At 39.3% G+C, this 19,155-nt stretch overlaps 1 protein-coding gene and 1 non-coding gene across 6 annotated transcripts in view; both read right to left on the bottom strand.

The window, feature by feature from the left end:
- LOC149718362 (protein PALS1-like) overlaps positions 1–19,155 on the bottom strand; it is a 179,747-nt gene that overhangs the window by 9,377 nt on the left and 151,215 nt on the right. For all 5 annotated transcript variants that reach the window (XM_089842387.1, XM_089842388.1, XM_089842386.1 and 2 more), the window contains 3 exons: positions 6,446–7,002; positions 4,151–4,948; positions 393–660 (listed from right to left, as the gene is read on the bottom strand). In XM_089842387.1, the coding sequence (XP_089698513.1) occupies positions 393–660; positions 4,151–4,948; positions 6,446–7,002 (1,623 nt within the window). The remainder of the gene's footprint in view (positions 1–392; positions 661–4,150; positions 4,949–6,445; positions 7,003–19,155) is intronic.
- Positions 17,198–17,304, bottom strand: LOC149718372 (U6 spliceosomal RNA). Its single transcript, XR_016381537.1, has one exon. It is a non-coding gene; the product is annotated as a U6 spliceosomal RNA (small nuclear RNA).

Raw genomic sequence — 19,155 nt, 5'->3', positions numbered from 1 at the left:
TAACAGACAAAGTCAAATGGCGTGTGAATAGTCTCGCTTAATTCTAATTTTATACCATTTCACAAGTCTACAATTTAACATACCGATTTTTTCCGTCGGCATTCCCTCGATTTTCATTTAAACAAAGTAACCTCTTTACAAAAAACTGCATAAACTTTCCCAGACTAAACTACACTACAAACTGACAGAAACAAAACCACCATAACTATAGAGTAATCTAATTTTACACCATTTCGCTGTCGGAAGTCTAATCTACAATTTAACAAACCAATTCTTTCAGTTCATCGTCAGTCCCTCGATTTTCAGTGAAACAAAATAACCTCTTTACAGACCAAACTACAGAACACACTGACAAAAATAAACAAAAAACCAAAGTCAAATGAATCACTTACCAACTATCCTGCTAAGTTCCGGCGCTTCGGGTCCACCATCCAGGACATCCCCAACGATTCTACTTCTTCCTAACTTCTCTCCAATGGGCAGAGTGCCACCTTGGTCTCCTTCCTCGAGTTCGAACGCGGTGTTGTCTACACCGGACCTAGGAACTGCGGGGTGACTTTCCAAGGCCTGCAACTTCTTGGATCCTCTTAAAGACGATCTCAAGAACTCTTCTTCTCTAGCGATACGATTCTCTTCTTCCCGACGTTTACGAAGATCTTCCTGTAAAAATTCACCATAGATTTCGTACAGTTAATATCAAAACATCGATAACAGCGGAAATGTAGAAACCCTACAGTTAACAACACACTACACGTTGAACCGTCTTCGAATAATTATGGTGAAACAACTTTAAAAATAAAAACCCGGCGATGGGAGCTCTATGGCCTGAATACAGATTTCATCTAAGTTTAGAAGTTAAAAAAACCGGTTTTTCTTTAAAGGGACAGTTCAGGTAACATAACATTATACACCTTAAAAGAACCGTACGGCCTTTTTCTAAATATAAATGGAATCAAATATTAAAAAGAAATAAAAGATATCTTATTACAGTATGATAATTGGTACATTTAATTAGCCTTAAAAACTATCAAGGACTACTGTGTCGCCATCCGCCATTGGTTCAGAGGCGTCTGCTAGCCAGAACCCTTACCTCTCTCAGCCTGTGAGAATTGACCAATCCCGTTACTCCCGTAGGGGCAAGTGGTTTGGGCTAACAGACGCCACTACACCAATGGCGGAATGCCAGGGGTAGATTTAATTTTAGAAGTAGGAATGGAGAACGGTTAGTATTTACTTCAGTCCGACTCGTAGCCCAGTCTAAAGCCCCTCCCTCCAACGCGTAACGAAAAGTTTAAATTATCTTATTGGCTGCTCACTTAAACTACGTTTTTATGACGTTGCAGATGAGGACGGCGAAAAATAAGTAATTCCTTTTTATCTCTGTCGCTATGACCCGTCCGTCTCTTCTTTCATACCCCCCCCGTCCCGGGGAAGGGGGTCCGGGACTTTGACGCGCGCCCACATTACTCTGTTCTCCATTCCTACTTCTAAAATTAAATCTATCCCTGATGCTAATTATTTTGTAATAAGAGATAATTTATTTAAATTTTAATATTAAAATTAATTTCCTTTAATATTTCGAAAAAGGCCGTTATTTTAAGGTATAATGCTATGTTACCTGTACTGTTCCTTTGAAGATACAAACACGGCGTTGTTGAAAACCACCTATGAAAAGGCAAAACTAGTATGGGACTGGCCTGGAAGTTTTTCTAATATACCCGAGTCTACCAAAGACGACTCAGACTGACTCGCTGCTTTATAAAACAAGGCGTTTTCGTTAAGAAAAGTTACGTGGCTTTCTTAGAACCCGAAACAATTCACAGCCGTTAAGAAAAAAAAATAATACTAAAACCTTTCGTCCAAGTTAAAGTTTTAAAAACGCGAACGAAAAAAGGATGGATATATGAAGTTTAAGTAAAGTTAAACACCTTCGGATCACTAAAAGGGTTATTATAAACTAAAGCCGAGAAATCACCGCGTTGTTATTACTCTTAAGTACTTTCTGATTCTGAGTTCCGAGATATTTGGAGTCCGTGTTGCGCTGCCAAACGAATTTTTTATTATGGATTGCATGCCAAAACGGTTTCGCGAAAATATGAGAAGGCATATATATATATTTATATGATTTTACACGTTTCTATATATGTAACAATGTATCAAAAGTAGATTAATATGAAGTTTTCAACATAAAAATAAAATTCTATCCTAACTATTTTATGATATAAAGAACAATCCTTTGATGATCCCTTGATTGTTTTGAGAAATATCTATAGAGTGGTACTGAGAGGGGAGGAGCTACGGGGACGTGACGTCAGTATTGATAGTCTTAATTGTACGCCCTGAGCTGAGGACTTCCAATATGGCTACCAAAACCGACTTAAGACTGAGGTAGTAGGATGCGACTTCACGAGGAAGTTCGTAGTAGCAGACTATTAATAACGTTTTTGATTTAAGAAAACTACACTTATGTAGACCAAACACTCGTCACAAGCTACATATCCTTTCTCTCAGATTAAGGTCACAACATTATTACCGTCGCCATCAGTCACGGCGGGCTTTGTACCATTCAGTTTACAAAGGATTTTAACATTTAACTAAACTTATACATAGTTTACAGGCATGGAGGATTCCTACCATTAACACAAGGAAACTTAGAGCGTAAAATAGCAGACGATTTTACGCTCTAAGTAGCCTGGTCTCCTAGTGTTCATGGTAGGAATCCTCTATGCCTGTAAACTATGTATAAAAAAATTCAAACATTTTAAATTACGAAAACCAATTAAACACTAGTATCCCTTCAACTAGTCATTCCCAGCAAATCTCTAAGTCCTAGTCGAAGAATAAGTAAAACCTGCAACAACTTCACAAATTAAACTACTTCTACAAGTATAACTAAACCACCGACTGGATCACGCTGCTAGCTAAGTAGGGGAAGGAAGTCAAAGGCTTTCAGAATATGGTTCAACTCTCTTTCAGTTGTAATATAGTCAACGGATATAAGTTAACGCATTCATTTTGCCGGTAACACAAGACGGTTCCACTGTTTAAAAACACCCAAATCTATCCAGTATAGGCCTATACACCCCCCGTTTCGGTTAACCTTCGCTGGTTTTTGAACGTTTGATGGAAGTTGTTGGGGAACACATTTTAATGAGAGGTGACTCAACCGAGAGGAATTCCGAATGAGGAAAAATATTGTTAGATTATGCATTGATATGTACCCGAGGTTGGTTGGTAGGTTGGGTGGAATTAAGATTCAAGCCTTGGGGACGGGGGAGATATGTATGCTCTTTAATTACCATCTCAGATGATTATGTACCCGGCGACCCAGAATATTAATTAAGGAGGTTTTCTTGATTGCGCGTAGGTATTGATTGACAAAGGCAAATAGAAAGTAAGACGGGACATAGAGAGAGTGTGTGGGTGACGTGTGATCACGTTAATTGCCTCTCTGACAAAACGTGGAAAACACACAGGAAATACAAGCTCCGAATGATTTTAAAATTCAAATTAGTTAGTTAAATTAGATTTCATAGATAATTTGATATTTGTACCTCCTCCGATCAATCACGTAACGCTTTGCCTTCTTGTTAGCAAAATTTACGTGGCACGCTCAGCTACATGTCGAATGAAATTTAGCACGCGAGATTTGATAAACATTACACGCGATGTGACAATTGAGGGTGTTAAGGGAATTTTGTTAACAAGAAGGCAGGGCGTTACCCGTTACGCGATTGGTTGGAGGTGCAAATTTAAAATTATATATGAAATCTAATTTAACTAATTTGAATTTTAAAATCATTCGGAGCTGGTATTTCCTGTATGTTTCAATATGCAGATTGATCTTATAATTATTAGTAGTACCCTCTGTACTTCCTATCTGCCTTTAATATTAACATAAGTTTATAAGATTATAAGATATGTTCCATAAGTCGGCCATTACCTATACTTCGTAATGCCTAGAGACTTACTGAGAGCTAGCCTTTGACAGCGTCTCACCAGGCGTCGCTTTAAGAAAATCTATGACGTTTCACCTACGTCACTTCATGACAAGCCCTAAGTCAGTAACTTATGGAACATACCCTATTAACTTATGGTATAAAGTATACTTCAACGAAATTAAAAAGAACGAACGACAAACACTCCGTACCTGATATTTACGTATCCTTTCAATTTGATCATCATTGGCATTCTTCTGTGACACATTAACATCAACAGTGGTGACACCATTAACCAATTTGACACCAGTAGGCGTTGTAGCACTCGCGTTTAACGTTCTTCCATTGGCGTGCGGTTTCGCCGGAAGACCGGCACTACCCGTCTTTTTAGGCTTCTCAACGGAAGCCGAAGACACCAACAGGGGCGGAGGAATCTCGCTGGTGACGCTGGAAGACCTTGAAGAATCGTGGGAGAGACTGGGCTTCAGGGCACTCTTGGGTCCACCCGAATCACGTGACACTATTCCGTTATTGTTGACATTTTTCCGTTGCTTTTGTTTCAAGGCGTCCGTCAAAGAGACGGCGGATGTTTTGGGAGGTGGATATCTGGGTGGGGTTTTGGAAACCCCGACGAACGTATCCGGCACGTCAACAGCCATTTCGCGGTGAGGTCCTCGTTCAACGTCCGTCATGACCACCGTCGTGTCAGGGGCTGCGACGACTAAGGGTTTGGAAGGGACCCCGCCGATAAGTTTGTCCGCGATTATCTTGGGCGCGGTTGTTGTTTCCGAAACGGGGGGAACTACGGACACTGTCACTTTGTTATCGTCGTGCGTAGTTGAAGGCGGTGGGATGATGGTGGGGCTTTCTTCAGCTCGATGGACACTCACTTCCACAACCGTTTTCTCAACCGGTTTGAGCTCGCTGGATGATTTTACTTTTATAGTTATAGGGATATCCTCTGTCGTTGTTGGCGAAATTATAGCATCTTCGATCTTTAAGGATTTTTCCTGTAAAAGAAATCGCAAACATGTTTTAGTCAACCTTGAAATTGAAATAGTTGAGCGACAAAAAATTTCACAATTCTCTTTCTATATTCCCTGATCAGGTGAACGGTATGTTTTAAAATATATTTAAAAATAGGCCTATAAATAAATATTAAAAAATTAATGATTTAAAACATTTATTTACTAACCAGAAGGCAATAAAAAGGAAGTGAGCCAAATGGGTACAGGATTGAAACGTTAGTCCAACCATCATTCAAAACTACCCCAAAAATTGGCGCACCTACACAGCGTAAAACCAACTTACACAAAAAATTGTCCCTGGGCTTACCCCACTATATCTATCCCCTGGGCGTTTTCTGCTACATTGTGAATAGCTTGATTAAGTTTCACGATGCTAACTATAGCAAATTTCGTTTAAAGAATACAGATTACACCCTTAACTATTATTTGGTTCTTCACACGCTCCCTCACGACATTAAATGGCCAATCAGGGAAGGGAAGGCAATTTGAGGTTTGTAAAAGTAATGCTATGGATATATCAATTAGGTTTCACCCTTCTCTTATTATTTCCTTCTGCTGTAACGTACAACGTTGCTGTTTTCGTAAGTTCAAGTAAAGCCCCGTTTTCAATCAAGCTATTTTGATCAAAAACGCAAGCTTTTGCTTGAAAAATCACAGCGAAACGCAAAAGCAAAATATTTAGCCGTTTTCAATCGCGCTTGGGCTGAAGCTTTAAGCTTGATAGGCGCCGCTTTTGCTTGAATGTTTGTTCAAGCAGATATCTATCCTCCGTAGATATTTGCGTTAACTTTTTGCTTTCAAGCGCGATGGAGGATGACGTCACAGTTTAGTGTCCAATAGAAATTCTCCATTTTTCATGCCTCTGAGTGTGTTTTGACCGTTCGACTCGGAGATTTTTAGTGTTATATTTTACATTGCATAACTTGTAACAATTATGCTATTATTGAAAATGGCTGAAAAAAAATAAATAATAAAAGAAATGCTACGGATAGAAAGATAGGCAGCTAAAAAAGGTGGCGCTGTTAAAAATTGGTGAGACATAAAGACCGAGGCTTAGCATACGCCGTCTTTTCGAGGTGACCGCCATATTTGTTTATAGTTTTAGGGGCGAAAATGCTTTGGTACTCGCCCACTATCACGTGATATCGGTAACCGCACGCTTTAAAAGCTTTGCGCGACCAGTTTGAAAACGATTAGTAGTTTTGCAGTTTGCTTTTTTCTCACGCGGTAGCGCGCTGATTGAAAATAAAGTTTCCCCACTAATCCAAGTGAAAATTCTTAAAATAGCCCGAGTTGTTCCTGACCTTTCTTGACCTATTCACCGACCTTAAGAGCTTTTTCCCTGACCACTGGGCTACCATGCTTAAAAATACCCCACGTACCACAAAACCAAATGACACAATGCTCATCTGACACACACCAAAACGTAAGTGACTCGATAGTGATCCAAGAGACAAAGTTTAACAATTCAACACTCACCGAAACAATATCGTCCAAGATATCCTGCTTGAGAGTCAGCTCCTGATCGGGTATATCCAATTCGTCCGCGAACTCCTGATCATAAACCGAATCTTCGTCGTTGTAATCGGCTTCCGGTTCTTCGGAAAGCGTGCCACAGTGTCCAGCTTCGATACCGTTAAGACTTCCACCACTGACGGAACCGTTTCTGACCCTTAACTCGCCACCGGCGAGTCCTCCGGCCGAACCGGTAAAAGAATTGGGCGAAGAAGGCGATGGAGTTCGACGAAGAGAACCGTTATTGCTGCTGATAGATAATCGATCTTTTCGCGCCCTTTCTAGCGTGGCGTTCTGGATATCCGGAACGGATGTGACGTAGATGGAATTGCTTTCGATAACCCCGTTCAAATCAGCGGCGCTAGTGTGTGGACATTCGTTCAGTTCCTGCGACAGTTTAGTCATGTCCACCGGCTTGATCTTCTTGAGAGCTGACAGCTTCTCGAGACGTTCTCGAGCCTGCTGCTCGACAGCGATGACGAATGCATCTTGGACGTTGCTATTTTGAGCTAGATCCAAAGCTAAACAATGGAGGAAACAGAAGAAAAACAAAATTAAATAGGGGCCCGGTTATTGATCTCCGTTCAGAAACCAATTAACCCAAAATTATTCTTAAAACTAAATGGAGAAAAACCACCCGTTGAGGAAAATTTTATTATTCTATGTCACGTGAAGTCCGCCTCAAAACCCCCAATTTAAAGTCACCCCCCTTCGAAAGTCGAAACCCCCAATTTAAAGTCAACCCCCTTCGAATGTAAGTCGAAACCCCCAATTTAAAGTCAACCCCCTTCGAATGTAAGTCGAAACCCCCAATTTAAAGTCACCCCCCTTCGAAAGTCGAAACCCTCAATTTAAAGTCACCCCCCTTCGAAAGTCGAAACCCCCAATTTAAAGTCACCCCTTCGAAAGTAAGTCGAAACCCCCAATTTAAAGTCACCCCTTTCGAAAGTCGAAACCCCCAATTTAAAGCCCACTTCGAAAGTAAGACGAAACCCAATTTAAAGTCTTCGAGAAGTCATCAGTTGAAGTTTTAACCCTGTAGGTATGCCCCTAAAGACAAACTAACTTCGAATGTTTATCTACTTCTGTTATCTGTAATGATTAAGCCCCTATCTATAATAGACAATTTAATGAGGTACAAAAAACCATACAAGACAATATCCCAAACCCTAATAGGAAGCTATTTTTAACCATCCTAAAAAATAAAAATAAAGCAGAAAAAGGGTAGGTAGGGCTTGTCGAATATTGAGTGGAAACCAGATGAGCGAGCATCTTCGAGAGCACCTCATGAATGTCATCCATGAATAAATTTGCATACGTAAATTCGACCGCTTCAAACGAAACGACGACATAAAGGGAAAGAAAGAAAGTAAGCGAGGATTTCCTCCAAAAAGGAAAGGCATTTCTTTCTTCAGATAAGAATAAATGACCAAGAATATAAAACAAAACTAGAAGCGATATTTCTTGATATTTCAAGATTCTGAAAAACATTGCAGGACCCTACACGAATATTTCCATTTTATTCCGAAGAGACAATACATCTCCATATCTTTTCCTTTCTACCTGCAGAGCTTGAAATGGGCATATTTTATCATCATAAACCTATCATACACTCCATAAGTATGATTTAGTCAATAGAAAGACTAACTACACTCGTGTTCATACCCAACACTACTCGCTTCCCCCTGCAATCGCAAGCAATAATAGCTTGGAGGAGAGGTTGAGATGGAGTAGTTATCTCCAGACCTGTAACGTAGCTTCTGTACCCCCATCTACGGAATGGTAACGAAGTCCTCCCAGCATCCTCGGGAGGCGTTCTGGTGATCTAGTACATTACGAAAATGCCCCCTGTGTTTTAAAAATTGCAGCTAATTCGTGAGAACTATCTTCTATTTTTAAATGGCGCTACGCGGCAGCACTTAACAATCCTCTACCACAGGTAGGAGGCGTGCGCAAGCTACTCTGGGAGACTAATTGCCGCATATGGCCCACTAACATTACAATTCCATCTCGCCGCTCTCCTCTAATATAACAATATTCCATGCCTCTATTTTATTAATCAAAAATGTCTTGATTAGAATCAAGACCTAAAAAGTATCGATAAGACTGAGGTTATCACTTGTCTGAAGGATCAGATATTAGTTTTTCTTTTTAATTGAAACTTAAATGCATGCTTAAGAAAAAACAACGTTCCATTACCGTTTTCCGTTGAAATAAATTATTTTACTGGTAATCAATTTCAAAAATTTACTTATCTCGGCTTTTCGACCACAATTCCATTCCCCGAAAACATTTTATCATTACATTAATTACTTTTGGGAGAGTACGTGTATGGTTTTTGCGTTTTAAAAGGTTCCTAAAGACGTTACATCTCCATTCGTGACCAGCACGCTTGGCAGTGGAACATTTTAATTATTCTAAAACCAATGGCGCCAAATTCAATAGGGACAGTAACATTTTTACTCGCGGTTTTGCAAAATGATGTAATATCAAGTGTACTTTAGTGAACCGTCGTATTGTTCTTTCTCATAGTTCAGGGCATGATCAGTGTTACTGCCCAATTTCTCTCTCTAGTTTCTAACAATGGTTAGAGACTATTTGATAAGGCGCGGCACAACGTTATATTCTAAGTAGCACAAAAGGAAAATGAATCCATTTTTTTATATTTTGGTTTGAAATTAATAAACTCATGATAGTAGTTATAACGAACAGAAAGTCAAGGGAATGGCACCGGTAATGAGCAGCAAAAAGAGAGGAAATTTTGCTTCAAGGTAGCAGAGGGACATGGTAGTGAAAATAGTAATCTAGAATTTTGTTCGTTCAAACTTTAATATATCATGAAATATTCAAGTGAGGAGGCGGCACTACCTAGAAAGATTGATTTTGGCAGATAACAGCGAAAAAAATTATGTTCTACACACACTGGGACTATGGGAGAGTTTCTGGGCCACAGGTCGCACATGATGAAATTTCAACTCCAGTTTACATCTGTTCGTACTAGTAGCAGGTTAAGCTATTGTTTGCTCAGGTCCTGTTAGTCTCGAAAGGGTTATATAGTCCTCGTAACCAGTGGCGTCGCTAGGCCTTTTTTTTGGGGGGGGGCTATAGCCCCCCCAAATTCCAAACTTAGCCCCCCCAAAAATAATCAGTAAACCCTACCAAAAAATTGCTGTTAGCAACCTAAAATTCTGTAGCAATATATAAAAAAATTTCAATATCAAACAGTAAAATTTTGAAGAAAAAAACAGATGGAAACAAGTAAAATGTTTCATGTTCTTTCGAAGGGAGTCCCAATAGTGTGGACTAAAAGCTAACCAAAACTAAAAATAAACCTAAGACGAGTGAAAATCCAGGCGCAGCAGTAAGACACGCTACCACTGTGGGGTCGGACATTTCTGATTTTTTGTTTAGGGTCTTTGAATTTTTTTCTTTTTATTCATGTGCTAATTAAATAGATAACGATGTGGCTACTATTAAGTCCCAGCCCTTGGGCCATCTTGTTTATATTAAGTTCTTATAATAACTTTAAAATAGTTTGCCCAGATTTAGCCCCCCCCCCCCCCCAAATTTCAAACCCTGGCGACGCTACTACTTGTAACTTTTAAAAGGTTGTTGTCATGGCTTAACAGACCGCTATTACAGTTTTTTATTGTTTTATAGTTTATTTTGACACGTTATCTCCCAAAAGTAATTAATGTAATGATAAAATGTTTTCGGGGAATGGAATTGTGGTCGAAAAGCCGAGATAAGTAAATTTTTGAAATTGATTACCAGTAAAATAATTTATTTCAACGGAAAACGGTAATGGAACGTTGTTTTTTCTTAAGCATGCATTTAAGTTTCAATTAAAAAGAAAAACTAATATCTGATCCTTCAGACAAGTGATAACCTCAGTCTTATCGATACTTTTTAGGTCTTGATTCTAATCAAGACATTTTTGATTAATATCTGTTCCTTCAGTCTTCATTTTAATTAAGAATGTTAAGAAACTGTTTAACATTTTCAAAATCTGCACTAAGCTGAAACAAATATATATAGGGGACCATAACTTTCGGTCAATCAGACATTTATTTATTATGATACTTCAAAAAAACGTAAATCAATAAAAGTTTGTATTCTTATTGTAATTAGCATAATACAATTTTTTACAATCATTCATTGAAACGCGAGGCGCCCCCTAAAAATTCAAGAAATAGGACCAAATTGACAATTTTACAAAATTTTTAAAAATGCTGATTATGTCCGTTTATCATTTAGCTCAAAATTGTCATAAGCCCAATATGAAATTCGGATATCCTTAAAACTTCATAAAGACGATCCGAGATTTTCAATTTCACACTTTTTTTGTAGCATAAACTAACGTCTGTTTGATATGAAGCTTAAAACCTTAAACAAAATATAGTCAGGGCTACCCTAAAAGTTCACCAAGATGATCCAAGATTGTTAATACGCCTAAAAAGTGCCATCTTCAAAATATGTAGCCGGGGAAAAGAGAGCGTGATCGAGTTGGCTATGCTAGTGGTTGGAAGTCGCGGGGGTTGGGACAGTGATAACGAAGTTGAGATGGATTGGAAATAATGATGGGCGACCTGCGGCACCGTATCTCTCCCTATGTACCTCGCGCACGCCCTTACCCTTCGGTAGGCGATTGCTAAGTGCTGCCGCGGAGCGCCATTTTATTTGTATGAGAACTAGCTTCTATTTTGAAGATAGAGGGAGCGCCTTTTACAATTTAGTCCAGTACAACCCTACCTAACCGCTGAGGATGCTGAGAGGACTATGTTGCCGTAGGTGGGGGTACACAGGCAACGCTATAGGTGTGGGGGTTTCTACTCCATTCCTCTCTCCTTCAAGGTTGGGACTCCAGGCATAGCCAACTCCATCACGCACTCGACAACGCAAAACAACTCGCGCCAGCGTGGGAAATAAGGCGGTGACACAGGGCAAATGACCAGTTTAAAAATTCCCTGGTCCAGTTCAAAAATTAAATTGGAGGGGGGTCAGTGGTCCACGAGACTACTAAGAAAGTTCAAGGGTAATCAGACTCCACACATTAAAATTCTCATATTTTAATTATCCACTTCTTAAGTTTAGCAGACGACGTGCTCTGGTCAATGGTAACGGACCAGTTTATTTTTTCCAAGTCAGGAAAGTCACTGGCCTAATGTCCAGTTTAAAAAATGCTTATTTGGTCACGGACCAGAAAACTCACGTAAACGCGACGCGAATGACGAAAACTACGTATTTTCCGACTGCCGAGAGGCGAAATAGCCCGGCCTCCTTTTACGTCCCCCCTTGTATTTTGAAAGTGGGACTGGGACTATGGGGCGCGAATACTTATTCATCTAATACCTTCTCTCTAGTAAACTAGATATCGCTTCTTGGTAAAACTTTATATAACTAAAACCATGAGTTTATAACATATGTTCCAAAACAAGCTTCATACAACTTTTCGAAAACAAATTTCCCTGAGATTTCCAGGCTTTTCCCCATATACTTCCCTGAGTTTTCCATGTTTTTCCCGTATATGGAGTATTCCATGGAGCAAATGTTAACAAAGGAGGGAAGGGGAAAATAGGACTATTACATAATCAAAGGATATCCCTGTATCTCTAATAAAACCAGAGTTACGAGCTTCCAAAATTTAGTGTAATGTTAATCCTATGGAGGAGGCAAAGTACCTACAAGTACCCGGGGCAAGTACTTACAAGCACCCGGGGCAAGTACCAACAAGCACCCGGGTCAAGTACCAACAAGCACCCGGGTCAAGTACCTACAAGCACCCGGGTCAAGTACCTACAAGCACGCGGATCAAGTACCTACAATCACCCGGAGCAAGTAGCTACAATCACCTGGAGCAAGTACCTACAAGCACCCGGGGCAAGTACATACAAGCACCCGGGGTAAGCACCCAGGAGCACCCGGGGCAAGTACCTGCAAGCACCCGGGGCAAGTACCTGCAAGCACCCGGGGTAAGCACCCAGGAGCACCCGGGGCAAGTACCTGCAAGCACCCGGGGCAAGTACCTGCAAGCACCCAGAGGCACCCGTGGAAAGTAACCACAAGTAACCACAAGCACCCACAAGTACCTAAAAGTACCTTCAAGCACCCACAAGTACCCACAAGTACCCAAAAGTACCCGCAAGTACCCGCAAGTACCCACAAGTACCCACAAGTACCTACAAGTACCCACAAGTACGCACAAGTACCCACAAGTACGCACAAGTACCTACAAGTACCCACAAGTACCTACAAGTACCCACAAGTACCTACAAGTACCCACAAGTACCTACAAGTACCTACAAGTACCCACAAGTACCTACAAACACCCACAAGTACCCGGGGCAAGTACCCACAAGTACCTTCAAGCACCCACAAGAACCCACAAGTACCCACAAGAACCCACAAGCACCCACAAGAAATCACAAGTACCTTCAAGCACCCACAAGTACCCACAAGTACCTACAAGCACCCATAAGCACCCACAAGTACCTACAAGTACCTACAAGCACCCATAAGCACCCACAAGTACCTACAAGTACCTACAAGCACCCACAAGTACCTACAAGTACCTACAAGCACCCACAAGCACGCACAAGCACGCACAAGTACCCACAAGAACCCAAAAGTACCTACAAGTACCCACAAGTACCCAAAAGTACCCACAAGTACCCAAAAGTACCCACAAGTACCCACAAGTACCTACAAGTACCCACAAGTAGGCACAAGTACCCACAAGTAGGCACAAGTACCCACAAGTACCCACAAGTACCTACAAGTACCCACAAGTACCCACAAGTACCTACAAGTACCCACAAGTACCCACAAGTACCTACAAGTACCCACAAGTACCAACAAGTACCCGCAAGTACCCACAAGTACCTACAGGCACCCACAAGTACCTACAAGCACCCACAAGTACCTACAAGCACCCACAAGTACCTACAAGCACCCACAAGTACCTACAAGCACCCACAAGTACCCAAAAGCGCCCACAAGTACCCACAAGCGCCTACAAGTACCCACAAGTACTCACAAGTACCCACAAGTACCTACAAGTACCCACAAGTACCTACAAGTACCCACAAGTACCCACAAGTACCCACAAGTACCTACAAGTACCCACAAGTACCTACAAGTACCCACAAGTACCTACAAGTACCAACAAGTCCCTACAAGTACCCACAAGTCCCTACAAGTACCCACAAGTCCCTACAAGTACCCACAAGTCCCTACAAGTACCCACAAGTCCCTACAAGTACCCACAAGTACCCACAAGTACCTACAAGCACCCACAAGTACCTACAAGCACCCACAAGTACCTACAAGCACCCACAAGTACCTACAAGCACCCACAAGTACCTACAAGCACCCACAAGTACCTACAAGCACCCACAAGTACCTACAAGCACCCACAAGTACCTACAAGCACCCACAAGTACCTACAAGCACCCACAAGCACCCACAAGTACCCACAAGCACCTACAAGCACCCACAAGCACCTACAAGCACCCACAAGTACCCACAAGCACCCACAAGTACCCACAAGCACCCACAAGTACCCACAAGTACCTACAAGTACCCACAAGTACCTACAAGCACCCACAAGTACCCACAAGTACCTACAAGTACCCACAAGTACCTACAAGCACCCACAAGTACCCACAAGCACCCACAAGTACCTACAAGCACAAAACAAGTACCCACAAGAACCCGGGCAAAGCACCTACAAGAGCTCAAACGCAATGTTTTTCTTGCTTAATATCCCTCTAAAGGCGTGAATCACGACAAAAACGCCGTAAGTCCAATATAAAAAATTAGGGCTAAAATGCGTGTCTCTAACAGTGGTAAAACGCCGTAATTCCAATACCCAAAACAACGTAAGTCATAGTATGTGTTAATAATGATAAAAATCGATACTTAAACTTAATTGATCTTAATGAAACTAAGAAAAGGCACATCTATGGACTGTTATCTTTCATTTAAGATGGTTCCCAAACGTAACGAATGATTAGTTTTCTTTATACACGATCCCAATTAAGGTCATTTTTCAAAAAAATCCCATGTTATGTCAATGGAAGAATATTGTATCTTTCACCACATGTCTGATTAATTTTATGGATTCTAAAACCACCCTTAACAACTTTTTTCTTTATAGAACTAACTATTAGTTGGATCTCTTTGAAATTTTAACCACATATTTAGGGTCCAAATTTTAGTTCACTGGCAAAATTTCAAAGCAGCAAACACAATACGAAAAAAGTTATGGCCAATCAGAGAACCCTCCTTTAGCATTAGAGGCAGTATCAAGTCTTATCTAAGAGAGCGACCGCTCTCCTAGAATTTTACTTTGAGTGAGAAATGTTTGATTCGAATGTAAATGCCGCTGCGGTTAATATAACCATGGACGAAGCCAATCACATAAGCCCCTAACTTAGGCATTACAGGGTTATGAATTTATCAACCTGAGCTTGGGTGGAATGCATTGCATTGTAAGGCGTGTCCCAGACTTCTCTCCAAGTCTAGGGTGGCATTGTTTAGGGTTTGGGTCGTTACAAAGTTACAAATTGGTTCTTGCTTCCCGGGTAAACAACATCAATGTTACGCAAAAAACCCTAAGATTAAAGAGCGCCAAAAATCCAAGAAAAAGTGATGATAATAAAATTCTTGAAAATTTTCCAACTTTTTTTTTTAAATTCCTGCTGGCAGCTGCTTTTTAACATCACTACCAACACCACGATTCATTAAAATTCTTTGTACAAGTTAAATTGACACCACAGACAAAGGTTAATCCTCACTTTTAAATAGTGCTTTTGAACCATCCCTTAAAACTTAGCAACGTAGCTATATGTACTGTACGTGGTATGAGCTCAAGTTGACATTAAAAAAATTCAACCTTATCTTTGATCATATATACAATATATTACGTAACTTCGTCACTTCTTCTCTTCAGGAATGTTATTTAATTTTTATTTTTACCTGTTTTTTTATTTTTTGGCATTTTAACCCTAAAATTTGAAATTAAATTTTCCCCGAAACTTTTTTATTATATTAAGAATGCCCTTCCTTGTATTTACTAAGAATATTTGAGTGGGTAGAAAGATTTAATAATTTCATGTTGATACATTACAGGAAATCAATAAATCTTTTATTAAAAGGGGTAATGAAATAGCCTGATAACCTATTTATAATCATTTTAGTTTGATAAAATTACATCAAAATCGGTAACAAAACTAACTTCCAAACACTGGCTAGTCATTTTTTAAAAGTTTTCAAAACTTTGATAGTTGAAGAACTTTAAGTTTAATCCTAAACCTTACGATAAACAAAGTGTGTGTATATTTTTGTTTATAAATTTAAATCGATTAAAAATTGTTGCCAGGACATTTAATTCTCCCTTAGAAGTGATCGTGTAGTTTCATTCTCTCTTTAACTATCAGAAATTGGCTTTCCAGGTTATTAACGACTACAAAATGAAGTCTCATATCTTAATACATTCACGTCATCCAAAGCTGGTACAGCAAGAATTCTTTGGATCGTAAAGTGGTAACCCCGCTCCAATAAGGCGTGTTTTATTCAAACTAATCTATCAATGTCTTTACAAAGTAAAGGCACGTCCAGAAATTAATCGGGGTAAAAAATCTGGCAGAAAATAAATTCAAGTTCACTAAGCCTTGTTGTACATTAACAAAGACAAATAGACATAAGTGAAAGTAATTAGGCACTGTGGAGGTGAATTAATCCAGTGTGAACTTCACGACGAACTCAATCTCTTTCTCTCTAGTTTCTTTGGCTAGAGATCAATCAGCTCTCTTCTTTATTGAAAGGCACAACAACGACAGCAAGTTAGCCAATCAGGGAAGGGAATGTAATTTCGAGGTTGGGTAGAGCATAAGTTTATAAGATCGTGTTGCAGCCATAAAACAATATTATAAGTTCATAAGATATGTTCCATCCATAAGTTTGTCACTGGTAACTTAGAAACTGGAGCTTGTCATGAAGTGAATGAGGTAGGTCATAGATTCGAGGTAAAGCGACATACGCCTGGTGAGGCGCTGCTGTCAAAGGCTTAGTAATGCAGACTAAATAGGACCTAGATGGAAGTCCTGCAAAATTAACCACCGAGTGTAGGACTTCAATTCTCGCTTCCGTCGTTCTGCTAGAACTAGCTCGAGCTGTAAGTCTCTAAGTAGCATTACGAGTGCCATACTCATAGAAGATATCTTATAAACTTTTGGACATATCAAGTGCCATACTTCTCTTTTCATTCCCTTCTGTTAGTATTTTAAGCCTAATATACTACGGGGGGCACTGTTGATTCAGTGGCAACGTTGAAGTTCTCCGTAATGTCTCACTTCCCGTTTTTCATATTTGCTTCTGCTAGTAATAGGACTTGATCAATTTCAATTCGATACGTCAATGCCCGCGTTAGTGTGCATGCAGAAGACCTTGCCCTCCCTGACTTGATTTATAATAAATTTCTGCGAGTTTTAATTAAAACACCTGCCTTTTCCTTTCGACGTTTAAGCCTTAATTACTCTTATTTGAAGAAAGAATTGGGAATCGATTTTGATTGATTTGAAGATAGATGAAGCCGAAATTGGATACTCGTTAAAGGTTTCAAGAGAAAAGGTGAAATTCATATTTTAAGAAAAAATAATAATGTAATGCAAAATTAATTAAACATATTGGATTAATTTCGGTTTATGGAATTTAAAAAATTTGGAACGCTTCACGATTTTGCGTGTCATCCTTGCGCAGGGGCCATGCTAATCTTCTCTGTATCGTTCCAATTTTAGTATATGTAGTGCCGAAGCAACTACAATATCTATACCCTCCCAACTTCTATATATACACAGTTTTTCAGAAAATCATAAAGTGGGCGTATATGTCACAAAAATTCTAAATATTAAGGACATGGAATATTAGGTCCCAAAGTTTTGTTTCTTACTGTATTACAACTAACATTATTCGTTAATTGGCCGAAAATTCTTTAGATAATGAGAACTAATTGGGGTGTTTTGCATTAACTTATCAGGAATACATACAGCTATTAGGAATCATTGTGCCCCCATATATCCCACGATAATTTCTGTGCGGCATTTTTTGTGCTGTGCTTGAGAAATTACTCTTATAAATGAAGTCTTTCTAACTGTGATTTAACTGGTTGGTAGCATCGTGAGATCAGGCGCGTGCAAGGTGCAATGCAACACGCAAAGAAAGATTAAATTATTCACGAGATAAAATTCGTCATACATAATGATTAGCCCAGCTCTTCCGGCTTAGATACGTTGAGAAAAAATGGCTACATATTATTCCTATTACCTGTATGCATTCCTGAGACCACTATCAGAGGCATTTCCTCCCCAGCTCTCTAAGCGTTCGGCAATTCTGACATCATAGCCCTTAATAAAACCGCAAACCAATCATAACATTTTAAACTTTGACCTACGGAATCTCCTACAAACCTCGATTCGTAATGTTTACACAAGAATAAATGGTTTTTATTAAAAAGTCGTAGGTGGTTTGGAATTTGGCCTTCTCCAAATAAACCAATGCCTTTTAGAAGACTGAATATTAAACGGGGGGATGTGCGTCGCTTGAATATAACTAAATATTTCCTTTAGAGCCTGTACAATTTTAATAAAATCCCCATTACTTGCCTTCATGGAGTTCTAAAGAAAAATATATCTTCCATCACCAGTGATTTGAGAGAAGGATATTAATAGAGAGGTTAAGCATGGATCTTATGGGGAAAAATTGGGAGTTATTTGTCAATTTCCAAAAATATATAATGTATCAGCAATGAAAATAAGATTAGTGTTAACTTCTCTAGTATATCAAGGACATTCTAAGTTTAATTTCAGTGAACTCACTAAAAATTATAAAATAGTTTTATTTTTCTGGTATATCAAGGTCACTAAAATTAATATCAGTGATAATTATGATTCTAGTATTTGAAGGTCATTCTAAATTTATTTTCAGAAAACATTGTTTAAGTTAGGTGCAAGGGATGTAAAATTTAGGATAGGTATATATTTTCTGGTATATCAAGGTCATTCATAATTAATTTCCGAAGTGATCATTCAGAATTATAGTATATCACGGTCACTAATTAATTTCAAAGTGATCATAAGGATTCTAGTATATCAAGGCCATTCGAAATTAATTCCAAAGTTATCGGTAGGATTCTAGTATATCAAGGCCATTCGAAATTAATTTCTAAGTGATGATTAGGATTCTAGTACACCTAGGTAATTCGAAATTTAATTTCAGAAATCGCTGTTAGGAGGTGACGTTAAACATAGGATAGATATATTTTTGTCATATCAAGGTCAGTCAAAATTTCAAACTACACTATTTAAAGGTAGACGCGGGGGAGTATTGGGGAAGTAAAAGAATAAAACTTATTCCCCCTTATTATAAAAAATATTATTTCTAAATTGGTCCTCTCTTTCCAATTACAAGTATGTTTATAAATTCGCCGAGTGCATGCACCTACATAATCAGGGCTGCGTGTCAAGCAGGTGGTTTATTTTATATTGTTTATTGTTTAGTTCGGAATCACTGGTAGTACCAGTCGCCGTGGCGACGTAGCCTCGATCAAAATCGTTGCCCTCAACTTATTAAATCATTTTAGTTACTCTCCTCACGTTACCGTTTATTTCTTTCTA

The sequence above is a fragment of the Phalangium opilio genome, unplaced genomic scaffold (genome assembly GCF_054372755.1).
Source record: "Phalangium opilio isolate 3A_F unplaced genomic scaffold, DU_Popi_V2 ptg000002l_1, whole genome shotgun sequence".
Taxonomy (NCBI): Eukaryota; Metazoa; Arthropoda; class Arachnida; order Opiliones; family Phalangiidae; genus Phalangium; species Phalangium opilio.
This window is presented reverse-complemented; position numbering and strand designations above follow the sequence as displayed.